Here is an 18,728-nt window from a genome sequence, read left to right as displayed (position 1 = left end):
GTATTTTGTTTGTTAATTTGTCTCAGATATTTTGTAATTGTCGTCCGGAGATGACTTTTCTTTTTGGGGGGGATGGTGTTAGCCGACTGGATGGGTCCGACGGTGTTTCTGTAGCCGACGGAATGATGTTCGGCGGTGTTTTTGTATTCTGTAGCCGACGGGGGATGTCCGGCGGTGTTTCTATATTCTGCAACCGACGTCGTCAGTAAATAGTTTGTAGCGGATGTAATGTTGTGGCCGACGGACTCCTTCGGGAAGGTTTGGCAGTAGTATTTATATCCCGTCGGGAATCATTGTAAAGCATCAATAATCTACTATTACGGATATTATCAAGCATAATGTGTGTTCTGGCATATGTGAATATTATTTTGCTGTTTGTGTTCATTGTCTGTATGGTGGGCATGGCTCCCGCTGATGAGGAGGAAAACAGTGATGCAGAATGGTCATTGGAGGCCTTCGCCAAGGAGGACTATGGGTCAGATGAGGACAGGTGCCGGGATTACCTCAGGACTATGAAGTTTGCATTGAAGAAGGGCCATGATGTGGCAATTCAGGCGTTGATTCGGTGGAGGGAGTGGCACTTGATCAGAGCGTATATCCGTGGGATTTGTCCTCGGCGATTTCAGACTTGCTTTATAGACAGGGGCTGGCCGGCAACGGAGACAACTGAGATGTTGGCAGATTGGGCCACTGAGCCGGAGTTGGGACCCAGTGACACCCCTATGATGAAGCTGGCACATGAGATTGTGGGACTGTACAAAGATGTTTACTATGGTCGTCAGCGTGCGGAGGCGAACAGGGTTGCAGCAGAGAGATTATTGGCAGCTGAGACTGAGGCTAGACAGAAGCTAGTTGCCGACTTGGCCGACTAGCAGGCAGCACTACTGGCAGATTTGGCAGCAATGGTGCAGGAGAGAGACACGGCTAAGCAAGGTATGGAGGCAGCGGTTCCAGATAAGGATGCAGCTGAGCACGAGATGCAGTCAGCTAGGACGCAGGCCATGGATGTGGCGCTTCTTTTAAAGGAGGCCGTCGAAGTTAATTCTTAGATTTAGACAGATCTCCGAATCCGGACTGAGCAGGTGTACGAGTTACGTCGCCAGTAGCACACTTTTGGGACACCCCCTTCTCTCTAGTATTTCTTTTGTGGTCTGTAAGTTGTCTCCTAATTTTGTTAGTTGTCAGGAGACAACTGTTTTTTTGGGGGGGGGATGGTGTTAGCCGACTGGATGGTTCCGGCAGTATTTTGTATTCTGTAGCCGACGGTCCGGCGGTGTTTCGGTATTCTGTAGCCGATGGTCCGACAGTGTTTTTGTATTCTGTAGCCGACGTCGTCGGTAAATAATTTGTAGCGGATAGAATAATTGTGGCCGACGGACCCCTTCAGGAAGGTTCGGCGGTAGTATTTATATCCCATTTGGGATCTTTGTAAAGCATCATTCATCTACTATTGCGAATATAATTCTGCTGTTCGTGTTCATTGTCTGTATGCGTTCATTTCCTTTACCTGTACGGTAAACATGTATTGGATATGATAAATCTGTGCATTGATTTGGCTATCAAACGTTGATTGCTAATGCCCAAACTATTTGTTGAATATTTTTAATTTCCTTACTTGTGGTTCCTCTCCCGTTATATTTCCTTCTATTTGATGGTTGGATTGTTTTTAATCTTATTTGATCTCAATGACTCAAACTTTCTTGTCCTTAGTGTTTATCGCATTTGTCTGGGATACCGACTTGGATGACTTCTTATTCTCATCGGATGTGTTTATTGCAAAAATGAATGGCGTCTTTTTTTGAGAGTTTATTTACTGTGTCTTCATGGTTGAGTTTGTTTCCTTCCCTTGCTTAATCTGATGTCCTTCCTCTGTGTTTGACGATTGATTGGATTTATTCCTTCTTTGTCAATCAGCCACGAATGAATATACATTCCCAATTGAAGTTTTTTTTGGTTCCTTCTTCTGCCGCTGCTGCTGATTGTTTGTGTAGAACCTCCAAAGATATTTCCTTAAGTCTAGGAGTGTATGTGTTCGACATTCATTCTCTTTAATGTTGCTAGTTCGTGGCTGACTATTCTTCCGTGTTAGGCTTCCTATGTGTGTGTGATTTTCTTGATTCTCTAAACTTCTAAATATCCACGATATGAATAGGTTGTGATGGAGGACTGCGATTGGTGTCTATACATCTGTGTTCCCTCCTGGAGATGACTTTCTGAATGCTCCCTTCTTGGTGTGTGTCGGAGGCTTGACCTCTACTGATATTGCAAAATGATAATTTATTCCACATCGTTCCTCTTGTTCGCTCCGATCTCCCATTGATAATCCTCCCCTTTTCTTCTACTTTATCTACCATATAAATATCCAGATCGATAATGATTTCTCAACGGTTGTGACCATTCTCCTATTTTAATTATTTAATGTTTAACATGTAATAATCATATATTTAATGATAATAGAATATTATGTGATGAAATAATTAACATTATTTTAATATTTCATATACAAATATTATTTATTATATAATAATAATTATGTGCAATACAATCTTTTTATCTTTATATTTAATAATATTATTATTATAATATAATAATGTTAAATTAATCCTTTTTATATATATTAATGAAATATACTATATAATATAGCTTATTATTTTATTTAGTTAATATTTTAATTTACTAAATAATTATTTTTTATTATTATTATTATTATTAGGTTTTCTTTTATTAAACACAGAATACATTATATCTAAATATCTATTTATTTATTTGTTTAATCGTATATTAACTCTATTATAATTAAAATCAATCTTAGAAATGGGGATGTTACAGTCCGCCGTTCCCAAAATTGCTTGTCCTCAAGCAATTCAATATTCTTTCCTTGTGATTTGATTGATAGTCCTGCAACAACAATTTCAATTTGGGATTGATAGTTATAAATATAATTTAAATATCACAATATTAGATTTAAATTACTAAGAATGATTAAAGAAGGAACTTATCTTGATATATCGTGGTGCTTTCATCCTTGTCTATTAGATATTGCCTTGCTCCATGTCGATTCTTGATCAATTCTTGTATTACGCAGGGAGAATTCATAAAGAGGTACCAAGCTCTTTGTGGAGGACCTCCTAGGGTTCTAGCTATCCATTCTAGAATAGTCCTCAAGCTATTCACCATCCCATTACAATTATCTTCTCCCAAGGCTTTATCAATATCCTAAAACTTGGCATATCCATCGTTCGTAGAAGCTAGATTTATCTTTTCTAGGCCTTAAAAGACATAATCTCTACTTTGTAGTGGGGTGCCCTAGCAGTTCTCTCATAACCACATTGTAGTAGGGTGCCCTTCGCAATTTACCCTTAACCACAATGCGGTAGGGTGCTCTTCTCTTGACTATGAGTGGATCAATCACTTTAGAGATCCAAAATGTGAAAGTATGTTGATATAGAACATATAAGAAACATGTACTAGGATATATGAAGATACAAGCATACAAAAAAAATAAAATTCAATCAATGTATGAAGACACGATGTAGATACAAAGTATACACATTGATGCATGTAGATACAATGCAGCCACATTTTAAAAATCTTGGGTAGATTACTTCCTCTAATTATCATTTTTGTGCTACTGGAGTTAGTGGTGACTAACTCCTTGACAAATAAACTTGCATCATATGTTAGTACTCCAAAACCATGATAAGAACATTATGCAATCTTGTAAATCATTTACTTATAAGATCCTAATTCCCAATTTAAGCCCTTGTTAAGGAGAAGTTGTGATCAGATGCTTAGCTCCTGGGGCTCTAATTAATAGAACAACTCTCCACTAAGCACCATCTTCTCACAATGCTTCTCTTTAAGACCTTATGTATAATTGATCTTGATATATCCATCCTTCCTAGGAGGGAGTTCTTCCTCGTCCTAGGCCTTATGGATATCCCCTCTGGGTGTATCCATCCTTACATAGGCATATGATTTTTCTTAATAGTATGTATTGTCCTTCAGAAAATACTTGATTCCCTGCCTCACTTCCTTAAGAGTTTAATTGTGGAATATCTTGTGAAGTCATTCATTGAGGTTATCTCTCTGCCTTAATTCCATCAAGGAATTAGTATGCTTTATTTTCCTCTTATCAGTGGCTACTTGGAGTAGTCTATTTCTTCTTCCTCTCGATCTCAACAAATTCAATATTCTGCAAGAATTTATCATTAACTGTAAGAGATCACTAAATTGATGATTGGTCTTATATATATTTGATTGATATTCTTGTTGTGTCCTTTCTCATTTATCTGAATATATTGCCAAATTATGAATTCCTCTTTCTTGAATCCTTCCTCTGACTAGTCCTTGTTATTGGTGTTCTTCTTTTTGTATATGCTACTGAGTACATTGTTATGTCTTCAGATGGATGTTATTTGTTAGATGTTGATCAAGGTTGAATGAATTACGTGTTCTTTATTTTACTTCTTCTTTCACATGTCTTTGATGACAATATATGCCGATCATTGTATAAGATCCGCCCTATAGGATGGCAAGATCATGCTTTCATACCACTGTAATGTCGCCTACCTGCGATCTCACTCCACCCACTTGCTTCTCAACGAGAATATAAATATACTTATTTTATAGTGCCTTCACTTTGATTTAAATACCATCCTTATCTACCATTATTTGTGATCTATATTGATCTGACATAATATTCTTAATTTCTATTTTGATGTGATCAACTTTAAAGGTGTCTATCTTGACTCTTTCTGTATGATGCAACTTAAACACATTCCTTATCTCCTAATCCGTCCCTCTTGACTTTATGACTGAATGATTGTTCTTTATCGTGTGAGTTCAAGGTATAGTTATTGCTGCAAATATCACTGATGGTGTGTATGGTGGAAGTTATTAAGCATAGTGAATTGTTGTTGTATGTTTATATTCATCGGCTTGCTATTGAAATTGTTATCAAAGGCTATAAATATTTCTCAATGCCTTATGATGCTCATGATCTATGAATTCCGATACTACCTCCAGTCCATGTTGATATTGATATAGCAATGGTGAATACTGAATAGTATTCTGTTCTATTCTTCAATATTTGATGATTCTTAAATTAATGGTTTATTTGGTATCAATTCTTTAAAACATTTAACCTCTTATCCTGCAGTTTGCTTATGCAGCATCTGATACTCTTTATACGAGCCTATGACAGTGATTTTGGTTCTATTTATATCCGCGTATTTTCTTCGTATTTTATATCAGTAATAGATCTTTTTTCCACATGGGTTTCTGGTTTGATGATACTGGTATGTTATCCACATATTGATCGGTCACTTCTCCCGAGCATCTCTCTAATCAAGAGTTCTGATATATTTTTAACAAATCAGTGTTTGATCCTTGTATTGGATACAATAAATCTGTGCATTGATTTGGCTCTCAAACGTTGATCGCTGATGCCCAAACTATTTGTTGAATATTTTTAATTTCCTTACTTGTGGTTCCTCTCCTGTTATATTTCCTTCCATCTGATGGTTGGATCGTTTTTAATCTTATTTGATCTTGATGACTCAAACTTTCTTGTCTTTAGTGTTTATCGCATCTGTCTGGGATACTGACTTAGATGACTTCTTATTCTCATTGGATGTGTTTATTGCAAGAATGAATGGCGTCTTTCTTTGAGAGTTTATTTACTGTGTCTTCATGGTTGAGTTTGTTTCCTTCCCTTGCTTAATCTGATGTCCTTCCTCTGTGTTTGACGATTGATTGGATTTATTCCTTCTCTGTCAATCAGCCACGGATGAATATACATTCCCAATTGAAGTTTTTTTGGTTCCTTCTTCTGCCGCTGCTGCTGATTGTCTGTGTAGAACATCCAAAGATATTTCCTTAAAGAGTCCAGGAGTGTATGTGTTTGACATTCATTCTCTCTGATGTTGCTAGTTCGTGGCTGACTCTTCTTCTTCCGTGTTAGGCTTCCAGTGTGTGTGCAATTTTCCTGATTCTCTAAACTTCTAAATATCCACGATATGAATAGGTTGTGATGGAGGAGTGCGATTGGTGTCTGTACATCTGTGTTCCCTCCTGGAGATGACTTTCTGAATGCTCCCTTCTTGGTGTGTGTCGGAGGCTTGACCTCTACCAATATTGCAAAATGATAATTTATTCCATATCGTTCCTCTTGTTCGCTCCGATCTCCCATTGATAATCCTCCCCTTTTCTCCTACTTTATCTACCATATAAATATCCAGATTGATAATGATTTCTCAACGGTTGTGACCATTCTCTTATTTTAATTATTTAATATTCAACATGTAATAATCATATATTTGATGATAATAGAATATTATGTGATGAAATAATTAACATTATTTTAATATTTCATACACAAATATTATTTATTATATAATAATAATTATGTGCAATACAATCTTTTTATCTTTATATTTAATATTATTGTAATAATATAATAATGTTAAATTAATCCTTTTTATATATATTAATGAAATATACTATATAATATAGTTTATTATTTTATTTAGTTAATATTTTAATTTACTAAATAATTATTATTTATTATTATTATTAGGTTTTCTTTTATTAAACATAGAATAAATTATATCCAAATAGCTATTTATTTATTTGTTTAATCGTATATTAACTCTATTATTATTAAAATCAATCTTAGAAATGGGGACGTTACACAATATGGCTAAGTAGGATGAGTTAGGATTGTGATTTATGGCAACATATATCTTAGGGATGAAAGACATAATGTACATATGAAGATCCTACAGTTAGAGACAGAAAATTGTCTATTAGACAGTTTTATTGGCAGTATAGAGACAATTTTTGGTATTGAGAAGTCCGCAGAGATATATTTAGGAGAGATATTTAGTACATAGATAATTTTTGGTACATATGAAGATCCCACCTTTCTCTCTTAGCCCCTCACCTATATATAGGAGGGAGCCTCATTGTAATTTTTATCAAATGTCAATGCAAGAAAACTTTGCCAATTTGTATATGCACTAAGACTTTGTGCATAGATGTAGATTAAATTGCTTTCAATAAGAGACAACTTGCTTTCAAACTTCGTATTGATTCAAGGTGTTTTGTGACTACATTTTTTGAATATTGATTATGAGTTTTATGCTTTGTGCAAGGGGGATTTGAATTTACTATCACAAACTTTGAGTTGGATATTACATTTAGAATTATAGTTCAATTTGAATGTTTCAAGACTTTGTGCTGCAAAAATAAAAACTGTAATAGTTGATAGTGGCTTTAAATACTTAAGGCTGGAAGACTTTGTGCTTCAGTATTAAGTACTCATAAGAATTAGAGAATTTTCGGTAAGATATTTTGTACCTCACCATTTGTTCAGATTATTGAATCTTCATTCGGGATAAGTGTAGGAGACTTTGGGTTTCTACAACCGTTCCACCAACATGAAGTAGATTGGTGTCTATGGTGTTCTTATTACCAATAGACACTTTTAGTTGTTAATTTTCAAGATCACTGGAAATGTAATGACATTATCCATATGTTATATGTTTTCCAAGTGCAGACCTCAATACATATAAACAGGAGTAGAAGAGACATGTCTCCATGTTAATCAATATTGGTTATGGTACGTTAATTTCATTAGACATTATTGACAATAATATATATATATATATATATATATATATATATATATATATATATATATATATATATATATATATATATATATATATATATATGTTTAATTGATGATTAATCAAAAACCAATAACCATCGGGAATCAACTCTAGGTCAATTCAATCCGACTGAAGCTACAACATGAACACTCCCTCTTAGCTAGGGAGGATTATTATAGAACACATCATGGTCTCAAGCATATAGAGAGATATCATCTTAATGTGATATTCTTGGACTGACATATTTAAGGATATTGACATATATCCATCAAATCAGATATAGTACGACTAATGCTATTTCATCAACACTCTCTCTTAGCGAGGGAGGATTTAAACAACACAACCATCTCACAAAATGGTGATCTGATTCTGAACAATCTTATCAATCTCACATTCTTGTGATATGAGTACTGGCATCAACATCAAGGTACCTATCAACAAGAATATCATATTCTAAAAAGACATGAGTTATCTGATTGCCGGCACACTCTGGGACAATACTGAATGTAGTCTATCATATAACAACCTTGATTTTAGGGAAAATAAAGTAGTCTCCAATATGACAAGTATTACGACCTTCGACACACTCCGAGACATCAAATTAATGTAGTCTATTGTAATACGTTAGTTATCATGATCTTTGACACATTTCGGCACAACAAGTTAATGAAGTCTATCACGATAATAGATCAAGAACTCAAGAACAACAAATGTAGTATCATGATCTTTGACACATTTCAGGACCTAATGTACAGTTTATCATGATACATTAATTATCATGATATCCGACACTCCGGGACAACAACTTAATGTAGTCAATCATGATAATATGTCAAGCTATTGTCAAGATTGTCACCTTACAATAGTGACTGCACAAATACGTCACCTTTCATGACATAATCTACATATGCAAAATAGTAAGTCAGGACATGATATCCACCATGAACCATGTCAAAGGGTGGATCCACCATAGTTGCTCCTATAGGGTGGAACAAGGCTTTTCACCTCAAACTTTTGTCTTACAAAGAAGAATGCAATACAAGGAATTTCAACTAGAACTTTTCGTGGAGAACTCATTAACGTGGAATTGTACCTCAAAATTCTCCCTTTGAATAAAAAATCTTGGGAAGTCAGATCCTCTAGTTGTTCCTTCAGAAGCTCTCTTCATTCAAGGATGCATGTTATAATCTGTTAGACTCCCTCTGAATCTGATATCAATCTTTTGACTATTTGATAACAAGTGGTCACTTCGTCATGATGTACATAGGGGTAGGGCCATCAAAATCATGTAGTCACGTATGTATTTTTAGACTCCCTCTAAATATCTTTTGAGCTCCTTGTATAAGGTTGTCTTTGATGAAGTATCAAACATCCTCTTGATATGAAAGGATACTCATAATCTCAATCATGAAAGATATTCACTTCACAAACCTCACTTTATCCAGTCACATCATCAGATGACTAATGAATTCTAGATCAAAGCTTCTTTTAAAGGTACTGTCATAAGATTGAGCCTACACAATATTTGGTAGCATGTGTAAACTACTGACCTTCTTTTCCTACAAGAACATCCTTACACATAAAAGAAAAGATCAAGCCAAATAACTCTTATAGTACGAATACAATTAAGAGAGAATGTAGTGAGTAGATAAATGTAATACTCAAAGCTAATGAATACCTATCTGTGCATCCTTGATACAAGTTGCTTTAATGAAGGTTCATATCCTTAATAGAAAATGCCTCTATATAATCATTTGTCAAACAATGGGAATGGAACATTGGTTATTATTCCCCCCAACAATGTAAAATTCCCACTTATCCATTATTTAGAGCTTTCTTGGCATCCTTGAGACATAAATGCCCATGAAAAATCTGTAAAGATTAAGCATATATTTTGGATGACACACATAACACTTCCATCAGGAGTTTGAACTGTCACAATTTTCCTTATAGTGTTCAGATATTAGAAAATTTGTGCTGGAAAGAGATTGACTATCAGCAAAATGATGTATGCAACTTGCTCATAGCAAAAGGAAACACCCAATATGCTCCTCAATTATCATCACATTCTCATATGCAAATCTAGTCAACTTGAATAATTTTTGATATATCACTATTGTACTTCCTGATGTCTAGACCCTTCTATGTGTTTAGATGCCACTTGCAATTATCACAAATGCAAGGTCTTAACAAAAAACTTTGTATAGCGCCACAGAATAGACTGAAAGATCCACAATGCTTCTAGATTTGTCTTTATATATGTTTAATCATTTAGACATACTCTAATATCACGAAGTATAATTTTCATTCAGGACCCACCTTTTGTTTATATATTTAAGATATGGGAACTCTGGAATATCTTTGACTTATATTGAACAATCCTCGGTCTTTATAATTCTGGAAGATGGAGCATCAATGAACATACACAAAATGTTATCTATAGTAGCAATGAACATAAATGATGAACAGATGCCCAGCTAATATATTGTTTTATAATGTTGGAGGAGATATTTTATAGCAGCAAAAATAGGCTCCCCTTAATTCTTGGATCCTTTCTACAGAACTTATCTTTTGTGTTTTTTTTTAACTTACTCAACAACTAACTGATTCCAACCCACTACTTGTAAACTCTTTTCATACTCCAAACTAGCTCAGTAGATTATAGAGGCACCAAATGTCTTTTTAAGTCTCGAACTATGGCCCTAAGCAACTTCGGAGACACATGCCAAAATTAGAAAGTTTTGGTACTCCACACAATGTTCAGATATGCGGCATTCAATGATGGGCAGAATGCACTCCATTCAGACCTCAGATAAATATTAGATGTTGTATCAATCGCAGAAGATATTGAAGACCTGAAAATGTTGAGTTCATTATCTTGATTTATTCACTGATCATGTTGCTTAAATAATTTACAGGGTATTCCAATGGATGAAGAGTTTCTGTTATCAATATAAATCGCTGCTTAAAATCTAACAATGATCACCAGTCGTGTTTACTCTAAACTCCTCTCTCTCAATGTTCATCATTGTTTCCATTAAACAACCCGTGTCTTCCATATGATGTGAACTGTTAAATCACTGGAGACATAAGACAGAAATTTATATTCCTTAATTTCTTCGTATTATATATTTGCTGGCCCCACACAATATTCTTCATTTAATGAAAACTCACGACAATCTACTCCCACAAATGATCATCATCAATGTCACCAAGGTTTGATTTTCATCGATATGCGTCATGCCAAACGAAGGACAAATATTTGGATGCATCCAGGAGAAATTTTTAATCTTTCAAACTATAGTTGTAGATAAAGATTTATCTACCTCCTTGTGCACCTTAAGAAATATCTAAGTTCCCTGCAGGTGTGTATGACAAGCGCTTAAGCCTTGACAAACACATATCGGTCCAAAAATAAATATAAGTGTTGACACAAGCATTATTAGGCCCAAATAAAATATTTTGACAAAATCAAACTTTATGTTGTGTTTGTCTTAACTTTGCTTGGTGTAGTATATTCAAGACTTGTATCCTTTACAAATAATTGTCTCCATCATCACAAATAAAATACATAAAGAACAATCCAATAAAATTTATTAAGGAAGCCGCTGGGAGATATCACAGCATAAACCGTCCTTATAAAGTCCGATTATTTTACCAAAACGTTGATTATGGATCACAGAGTGTGATCCGAAACGTCGATGATAAAAAAACTTACACAATCGAATCCAGAAGCAACATCATCATTATTTTACCAATGTTAATGCCAAAACTTCGGCAATATTAAATTTGATACTCCTCCTGTAATATGATCTTGAATATGGTGTCATCTTTATAGAACTTGCATTTGGCAACTTCACTAGTAACCAGCTAAATGATTAATATCCTCTCCACACTGAGCTTCAAAAAAGACAATTTTTATACGCCCAGATAACCACAACATGGCTCAGCTCCACAATGCTTTCGTTGGTATAAGAGCAGCAGACAGATGCCCAATCCAATATTTAATAAAGTAACTGCCAGCCTAAATTATGAAATGCCCAACTGCTAGTAATCACAAGCAAATTAAATTTAAAATTTGATATCTGCTACTGAAGATCCTTGATGGCAAGGTGTAAAAATATTAAACTTCAAATTCTGGAAATAATGCAGGCCGCGCCCCTGATAATTGAATCCTCATATATTCACTGATGAATATGGCTTTTGCAGTGAGATAAAAAAAATTTCAATTTCTCACCAAAATCACTTTCTTACATTTGCAGCCTAGTGCTGATACCATGTTAATTTTCAAGATCATTGGAAATGTAATGACATTATCTATATGTTATATGTTTTCCAAGTGCAGATCTCAATGCATATAAATATGAGTAGAAGAGATATGTTGTAATGTCCCTTTCTGGATATTTTCCCAAAAACCCTTGATATTAAAGTGCAGATTTAAAACCAAATAGATATCCAATCCTTGATATAAATTCCAGAACTATAATCGATTTATAACCAGTAGATTTGCATACAAGGAAACTCAGAAAACTTTGTTTATTTCTCCAATATTCAGTAAGTACATATATAAACTAGGAATTAACTCAAATAACCACCAAATGCGTTACTGTATTATACAACAGCAATACAATAGCATGCAACTATCCAAATGATCCAATCATATAAACAGTAAAAATAGTCAGATTGACAAATGTAGATAAAACTTGTAAGAAGGCTAGGTTTGCGTTCAACCTTCAAAGCTTCTTCAAGGGTTTGCGTCCTTGAAGAGATAACCAACAACTGTTTCCAGCTCCCAGATTAACATTTGTTTTAAATATTATATCTTCATTACATCCACATGTTGAGCCTATTGTACCTTTAACACTTTTCCCAATGTGATGCACACTCTTTTAAGCAATGTGGGATAAAACACTTTTTGGTCCTTTAGTCACTTAAGTGAACACAGTACCTTTTTAAATAAAGTGACAAGTGAAATGAACTTTAATAGTCACTTAGTCAGTAAACCATATAATCATCAGATATTAAAATAGCCGACCAAATGAACTTAGATAATTACGTGCAATAGCTCGTTGGAAAGCTCGCGGCAAGACACTTCCAAACCAACACTGAGATACCGAAAATACTGTGCTTTGTTTACTTACTAAAACTAGTAAGCATCTCGACAACCTGCCAAAACCGCTTTGATGGGTTTGAAATTAGAAAAGTTTAGGCCAAACCTCGAACTGAACCACGTAAAGAACTTTTTTGCCTCCGAAACCTAGGCGAAGTGAGCCTGCAACACTGAATTATAATGCCCAAGAAAAAGGGGACATTACACATGTCTCTATGTTAATCAATATTGGTTATGGTAAGTTAATTTCATTAGACATTATTAACAACAATATATATATATATATATATATATATATATATATATATATATATATATATATATATATATATATATATCCATTGGGAATCAACTCTATTACAATTCAATCTGACTGAAGCTACAACATTAACATTTGTTAAATTTGAAAGTTGTAATTGTTTGCAAATCATTTCTGAAAAAGAGGAATTGATTTAGAAAACTGTCATTTTTGTAATTTTTGTTAAGTTCTTGTTGAAGCCACCTACGTTAGGAAGGGAGCCTCTCTCGTTGCTGAGAGGAAAGAGAAATATCATGAGACATTGCCTAAAGTCATAATTTTGCAAGTTTTGGTCATTGTGACTTACAAAACTTTTAGCCAACAAAATGATCTCCATCAGCATCAGATACGTAACTTTGCAGAAATTTGTCAAATTGAGTTAGATATACTTATTGTTTGCTAGACAAAGATGTTTCAAGTGTCTTTATTTATTCTATTTACGTTATGTGGGCAAGTTTTCAAGAATAGGTAGTTATGACATCTTTGATAAACTATGAGTATGTTCTGACCTTTATTCATTAATAAAAAGTTTACAAGTTTTTATTGAAGGCCGTAGTAGCAAAGAAAATTGTATTAGGTTTATTGGTTTTAAGCAGCAAACAATATTTACATTATGTGAGCAACTTTTCAAGAATAAGTAGTTATGACATCTTTGATAAACTATATTGACCTTTATTCATTAATAAAAAAAGTTTACAAGTTTTTATTGAAGGACTTTGTAGCAAATCAAATTGTATTAGGTTTATTCTAATTTTTTTAAGCACTTTGTACAATTAGACTTCAACTCCGCAAACGGGTCACTGCCATCAACAGAGATCTACCACCAAGAAATGAGCAGTTTCTCCTAAATTTTCAGCAACTTCAAGCCCAATTTTTGGTAAGATTTGAAACACTTCTCAATCATTAAGCATTTCCTTCTGTTCTCTTTTATGAATGCCAATTTGTTTTGTACATTTGAAGAGTTTGACATGATGTTTTTTGCCTTATCATCTAATCTCTTCTCCTTTGCAATTGGCAGTTCATATTTGGCTTAAAGGTAGAATCTGATAGGACTATGCATGATATTCCATCTATATTGATATGGTCTGAAAGTGTTGTTTATCAATTTCAGGATCAGGAACAGTTGCGGTCAGCAACAGAGTCGGTACTTTTTGCTTTAATTGTGCAATGCAGCAGTCACACACTTCAAGCGGATTTTCTTCTGTTTGCTTTGCAAATGCTGTCTAGCATAAATTTCATAAATTGGGATTCATTTCTGCCATCTCTCCTTTCTGCGGTGTCTGCAGCAGAAACTTCGCCTAACCAAAGTGGCCAAATGAATGTTGGTACCCCATCTGCCAGCTCGGGAGCAGCAGGGAGCACAATTCCAAATTCAACTCTTCCTAATTCATCAATGGCACAATCTTCCAATCCGGCTTCTCCATTGACTTCACTGAATATTATTGGGACACCTCCCCCTGGGCTGGTTGATGGAGCAACATCTGTCTATCAATCTCCAGTTAAGGGGTCCGATCCATCCTACAGTGGACAACAAATACTTTCAAGAGGTGTTGGTCTCTCAAAGTGTTCTGTAATGAGTTCTCTCCGGCAAATTGTTTGTAAGATTATACTAGCTGGACTTGAACATAATCTAAAACCAATTACTCATTCTGATATATTTTCTCACATGCTTAGTTGGCTGCTTAACTGGAATCCAAGACAACAAAATATGAGTGATGAACATGATAATATGAATATTCAAAGATTTGAGAGATCCTCTTCTAGCTGGCTGCATAGTTCCTTGAGTGTTGTGTGGGCTTTAGTGGATGAGGATAGATGTCGAATACCTTTCTATGAGCTGTTACACAGTGGTATACAGTTTGTAGATAATATACCAGATGATGAGGCCTTATTTGCTTTGATCCTAGAAATCCATAGAAGACGGGATAAAATTGCTATCCATACACAAATGTTAGATCAACATCTACATTGTCCTTCTTTTGCCACACTCCGGATTGCAGCTCAGATATATCCAAGCATTCCTGGAGAGCCATTGCAAACAATTCGCTCTGCACCTCTTACATATCCGAGTGTTCTTGGGGAGCCATTACATGGAGAGGTACAAGTGCCAACTTTCCTTGATTTTTCATATAGTTTTTTTAACATAAAATAGTAAACATGCTTTGTTTATATGTTGGATTTTCTTTATACCAGATTAGTATATGTTCTGCAGAAAAATATGTGCCCAAAAGCATTTAATATTAAAAATATGCTTTACTTGTATTTCTGTGCATTAGCTTAAGTCATGGACATATTCTCCAGGACTTGCATTTGTTACATTGAATTTATTGGAAATCTCTACTGTTGAGGAATATTAATATTATAGTCGACTTCTAATATTGGTTTATCTTACTCATTGCATGCTTACTTTCAAAATTGTGTTGCTATCTGATGCATAGCATATATTGACCGAAGTTAGTAATGGTCTTAACGCTAATTATTGAAATACTTTCCAATGAGAAACATATATTAGCCAAAACATTTATTACAGAATGCATGCACCAATCATTAGTTGACAACCATGAATGGCATGCACAGAAAGGTCTTGTTGATATTCCCATATCTGCTGCAAATGTAATAGCACTACCATAATGTTTGGTATGTGCTTTCCAAATAGCAGCCATCTCTCTAATATAGGAAGAAATATGGATAGACATGTTCCTTCACGGGACATGCCTATTCATTAGTATTTAATTAATATAATGACAAATAAATATCTCATATATTTAATATATCAATATATATATGTATTATATCTCACACTTATATATATATTTGCACTATAGTTTATCCAACTAAAGCTACCAAACATTAACAGTCTTATTTAGCTAGGGAGGATAAACAAGATTCATACACAATATGAATAACATATTACCTCAATGTAAAAAATGGTTTCTGGAATGTCAACTCATTTGACTTCCTCGTTTATTGAATGTCAATAAACTATGAATAGCACTACCATAATGTTTGGTATGTGCTTTCGAAATGACAGCCATCTCTCTAATATAGGATGAAGTATGGATAGACATGTCCCTTCACAGGGCACAATATGAATAGCGCTACCATAATGTTTGGTATGTGCTTTCCAAATGGCACCCGTCTCTCTAATATAGGATGAAGTATGGATAGACATGTCTCTTCATGGGACATGCCTATTCATTAGTATTTAATTAATATAATGACAAACAAATATCTTATATATATATATATATATATATATATATATATATATATATATATATATATATATATATATATATATATATATATATATATATATAAATTATATCTCACACTTATATATATATTTGCACTATAGTTTATCCAACTAAAGCTACCAAACATTAATAGTCCCATTTAGCTAGGGAGGATAAACAAGATTCATACGCAATATGAATAACATATTACCTGAATGTAAAAAATGGTTTTTGGAATGTCAACTCATTTGACTTCTCCATTTATTGAATGTCAATTCATTTGGCAAATTTCAACTCATTTGACATTTGAAAGTCAATTTATTTGACTTTCTAGTTTCTTAGATGTCAACTCATTTGACATTTGAATGTAAACTCATTTGACATTTGAATGAAGTTATTTTAAGATTGTCACTTTACAATAACTTTTGCAAATACAAGTTATAATCATTTGGAAATTGTCATTTCCTCATCATGTACACAGGGCATAGGCCCATATAGTTATGACCAATATTCATAAATCACAATCCTTTTAACTGTTTACAATTTATTGATCATTAGAGAAACCTTCTCAACATGATCTACTCCCTTTGAGTCAATATGTCCGTGACGCAGGCAAAGGGTGAATAACTAGGGCCAAAGGCTTACCCAACTATCCAAACCATGCTGCAAGAGTTAACACAATGGAAGCGAACACAAAGAACAACAACCAAAGGAGGAAGAAAAGTGAAATACTTTTATTGATTCATCAAAATATCTTCATACATGCCCAACTGTAAGGCCTTCTGGGTTACGGCCAATTACAAATACATTCACATTCAGTGATCCAACTGCAAATTTGCACTTTCAGTTCTGCTCTCTAATCTTCTTTCTAAAAACTTACCTAATTCTAAGCCTAAACACTCTATATATACTTGCCAAAATGGCTTACAGATTATTCTAGAACATTATATAAGAGGAAGGCTGACCCAACAACGGCTTGGATGCATCCCAAGAAAATATCTTAACATAAATGTCGCGAACAAAATAAATCCCACAAGTCGGCTTGCAGAAATCACGTTCAAATGTTGACGCTCGGCGTACACTGGGTAACTTGGTTAATGAAGAGTCACTTCGCATACACTGGTTAACTCGGTTAATGAAGAGTCACTTGGTGTACACTGGGTAACTTGGTTAATGAAGAGTCACTTGGCAGACACTAAGTAACTCGGTTAATGAAGAGTCACTTGGCGAACACTGGGTAACTCGGTTAATGAAGAGTCACTTGGCGAACACTGGGTAATTAGGTTAATGAAGAGTCACTTGGCGAACACTAGGTAACTCGGTTAATAAAGAGTCACTTGGCGAACACTGGGTAACTAGGTTAATGAAGAGTCACTTGGCGAACACTGGGTAACTAGGTTAATGAAGAGTCAGTTGGCAAACACTGGGTAACTCGGTATCAACATGCAGAATGAACAAAATGAGCAGGATAACAAGGCAACCCAGGATGCTCCTACATCAGACAACCGGGGTTGAAAGAAATGATTCTCCTGAATCATTGAAATGCCACAATCTGAGTGGCATCCAACTCAGATTTCGAAATCCACGAAGCATCTTCAATAGGCCTGTTCTTCCACTTTACCAAATATTCATAGTAATCTTTTCCTCTTGTGCTCCTGCCAACTCTCTGATCCAATATCTGCTCAACTTCTTCAATCTGCTTCTTAGGATAATCTTCGAATACAACAACTTCGTCATCTGACTCATGACACTTATACAAATCAACAATATTGAATATAAGAGATATATCCATGTCATCAGGTAACTCAACTTTATAAGCATTACCACTGTCAAACTTTTTCAAAATCTTACAAGGTCCAAATTTCTTCATCTTTAGCTTACTGTATGTTCCAACTGGGAATTTTCCTTTCTTTAGATGAACCATCACCTCATCACCAACTTGAAAATCATGGTGTCTTCGAGACTGATCAGCATTCTCCTTATACTTATGATTGCTTTGTTCCAACCTCAACTTCACTTCCTTATGCAAAGACTCCATAAAATCAGCAAATTCTTCTCCTACAGTGCTTTTCTTTTCTTCACCAGCAACATCTCTCAAATCTGATATACCCCTAGGATGCATTCCGGTAACAATCTCAAAAGGTGTCTTCCCTATACTTCTATTCACAGAATTATTATATGCAAATTCAGCTTGTGCCAATACCATCTCCCAATTACTTGGCTTATTCCCAACTAAACATCTTAGCAAATTTTCCAAGCTTCTATTCATAACCTCTGTCTATCCATCTGTTTGTGGATGGAATGTAGAACTGAACTTCAGCTCAATACCCATCTTCTTCCACAAAGTCTTCCAAAAATTGTTTACCGCATAGATTAATTAAGAAACAGACAATGAATATGAACATGAA

General features: G+C 34.6%; 1 protein-coding gene across 3 annotated transcripts in view; it reads left to right on the top strand.

Moving 5' to 3' along the window:
* The window catches only part of LOC149564443 (mediator of RNA polymerase II transcription subunit), a 381,382-nt gene that overhangs the window by 24,829 nt on the left and 337,825 nt on the right, over positions 1-18,728 (top strand). For all 3 annotated transcript variants that reach the window (XM_089817990.1, XM_089817989.1, XM_089817991.1), the window contains exons 3-4: positions 13,862-13,961; positions 14,196-15,182. In XM_089817990.1, coding sequence (XP_089674116.1) covers positions 13,862-13,961; positions 14,196-15,182 — 1,087 coding nt within the window. The remainder of the gene's footprint in view (positions 1-13,861; positions 13,962-14,195; positions 15,183-18,728) is intronic.

This window comes from Cupressus sempervirens, chromosome 3 (genome assembly GCF_028749045.1).
Source record: "Cupressus sempervirens isolate cs-2001-9-10 chromosome 3, ASM2874904v1, whole genome shotgun sequence".
Classification (NCBI taxonomy): domain Eukaryota; kingdom Viridiplantae; phylum Streptophyta; class Pinopsida; order Cupressales; family Cupressaceae; genus Cupressus; species Cupressus sempervirens.
The sequence above is the reverse complement of the archived record's forward strand: the minus strand, read 5'-3'. Positions and strand labels throughout refer to the sequence as shown.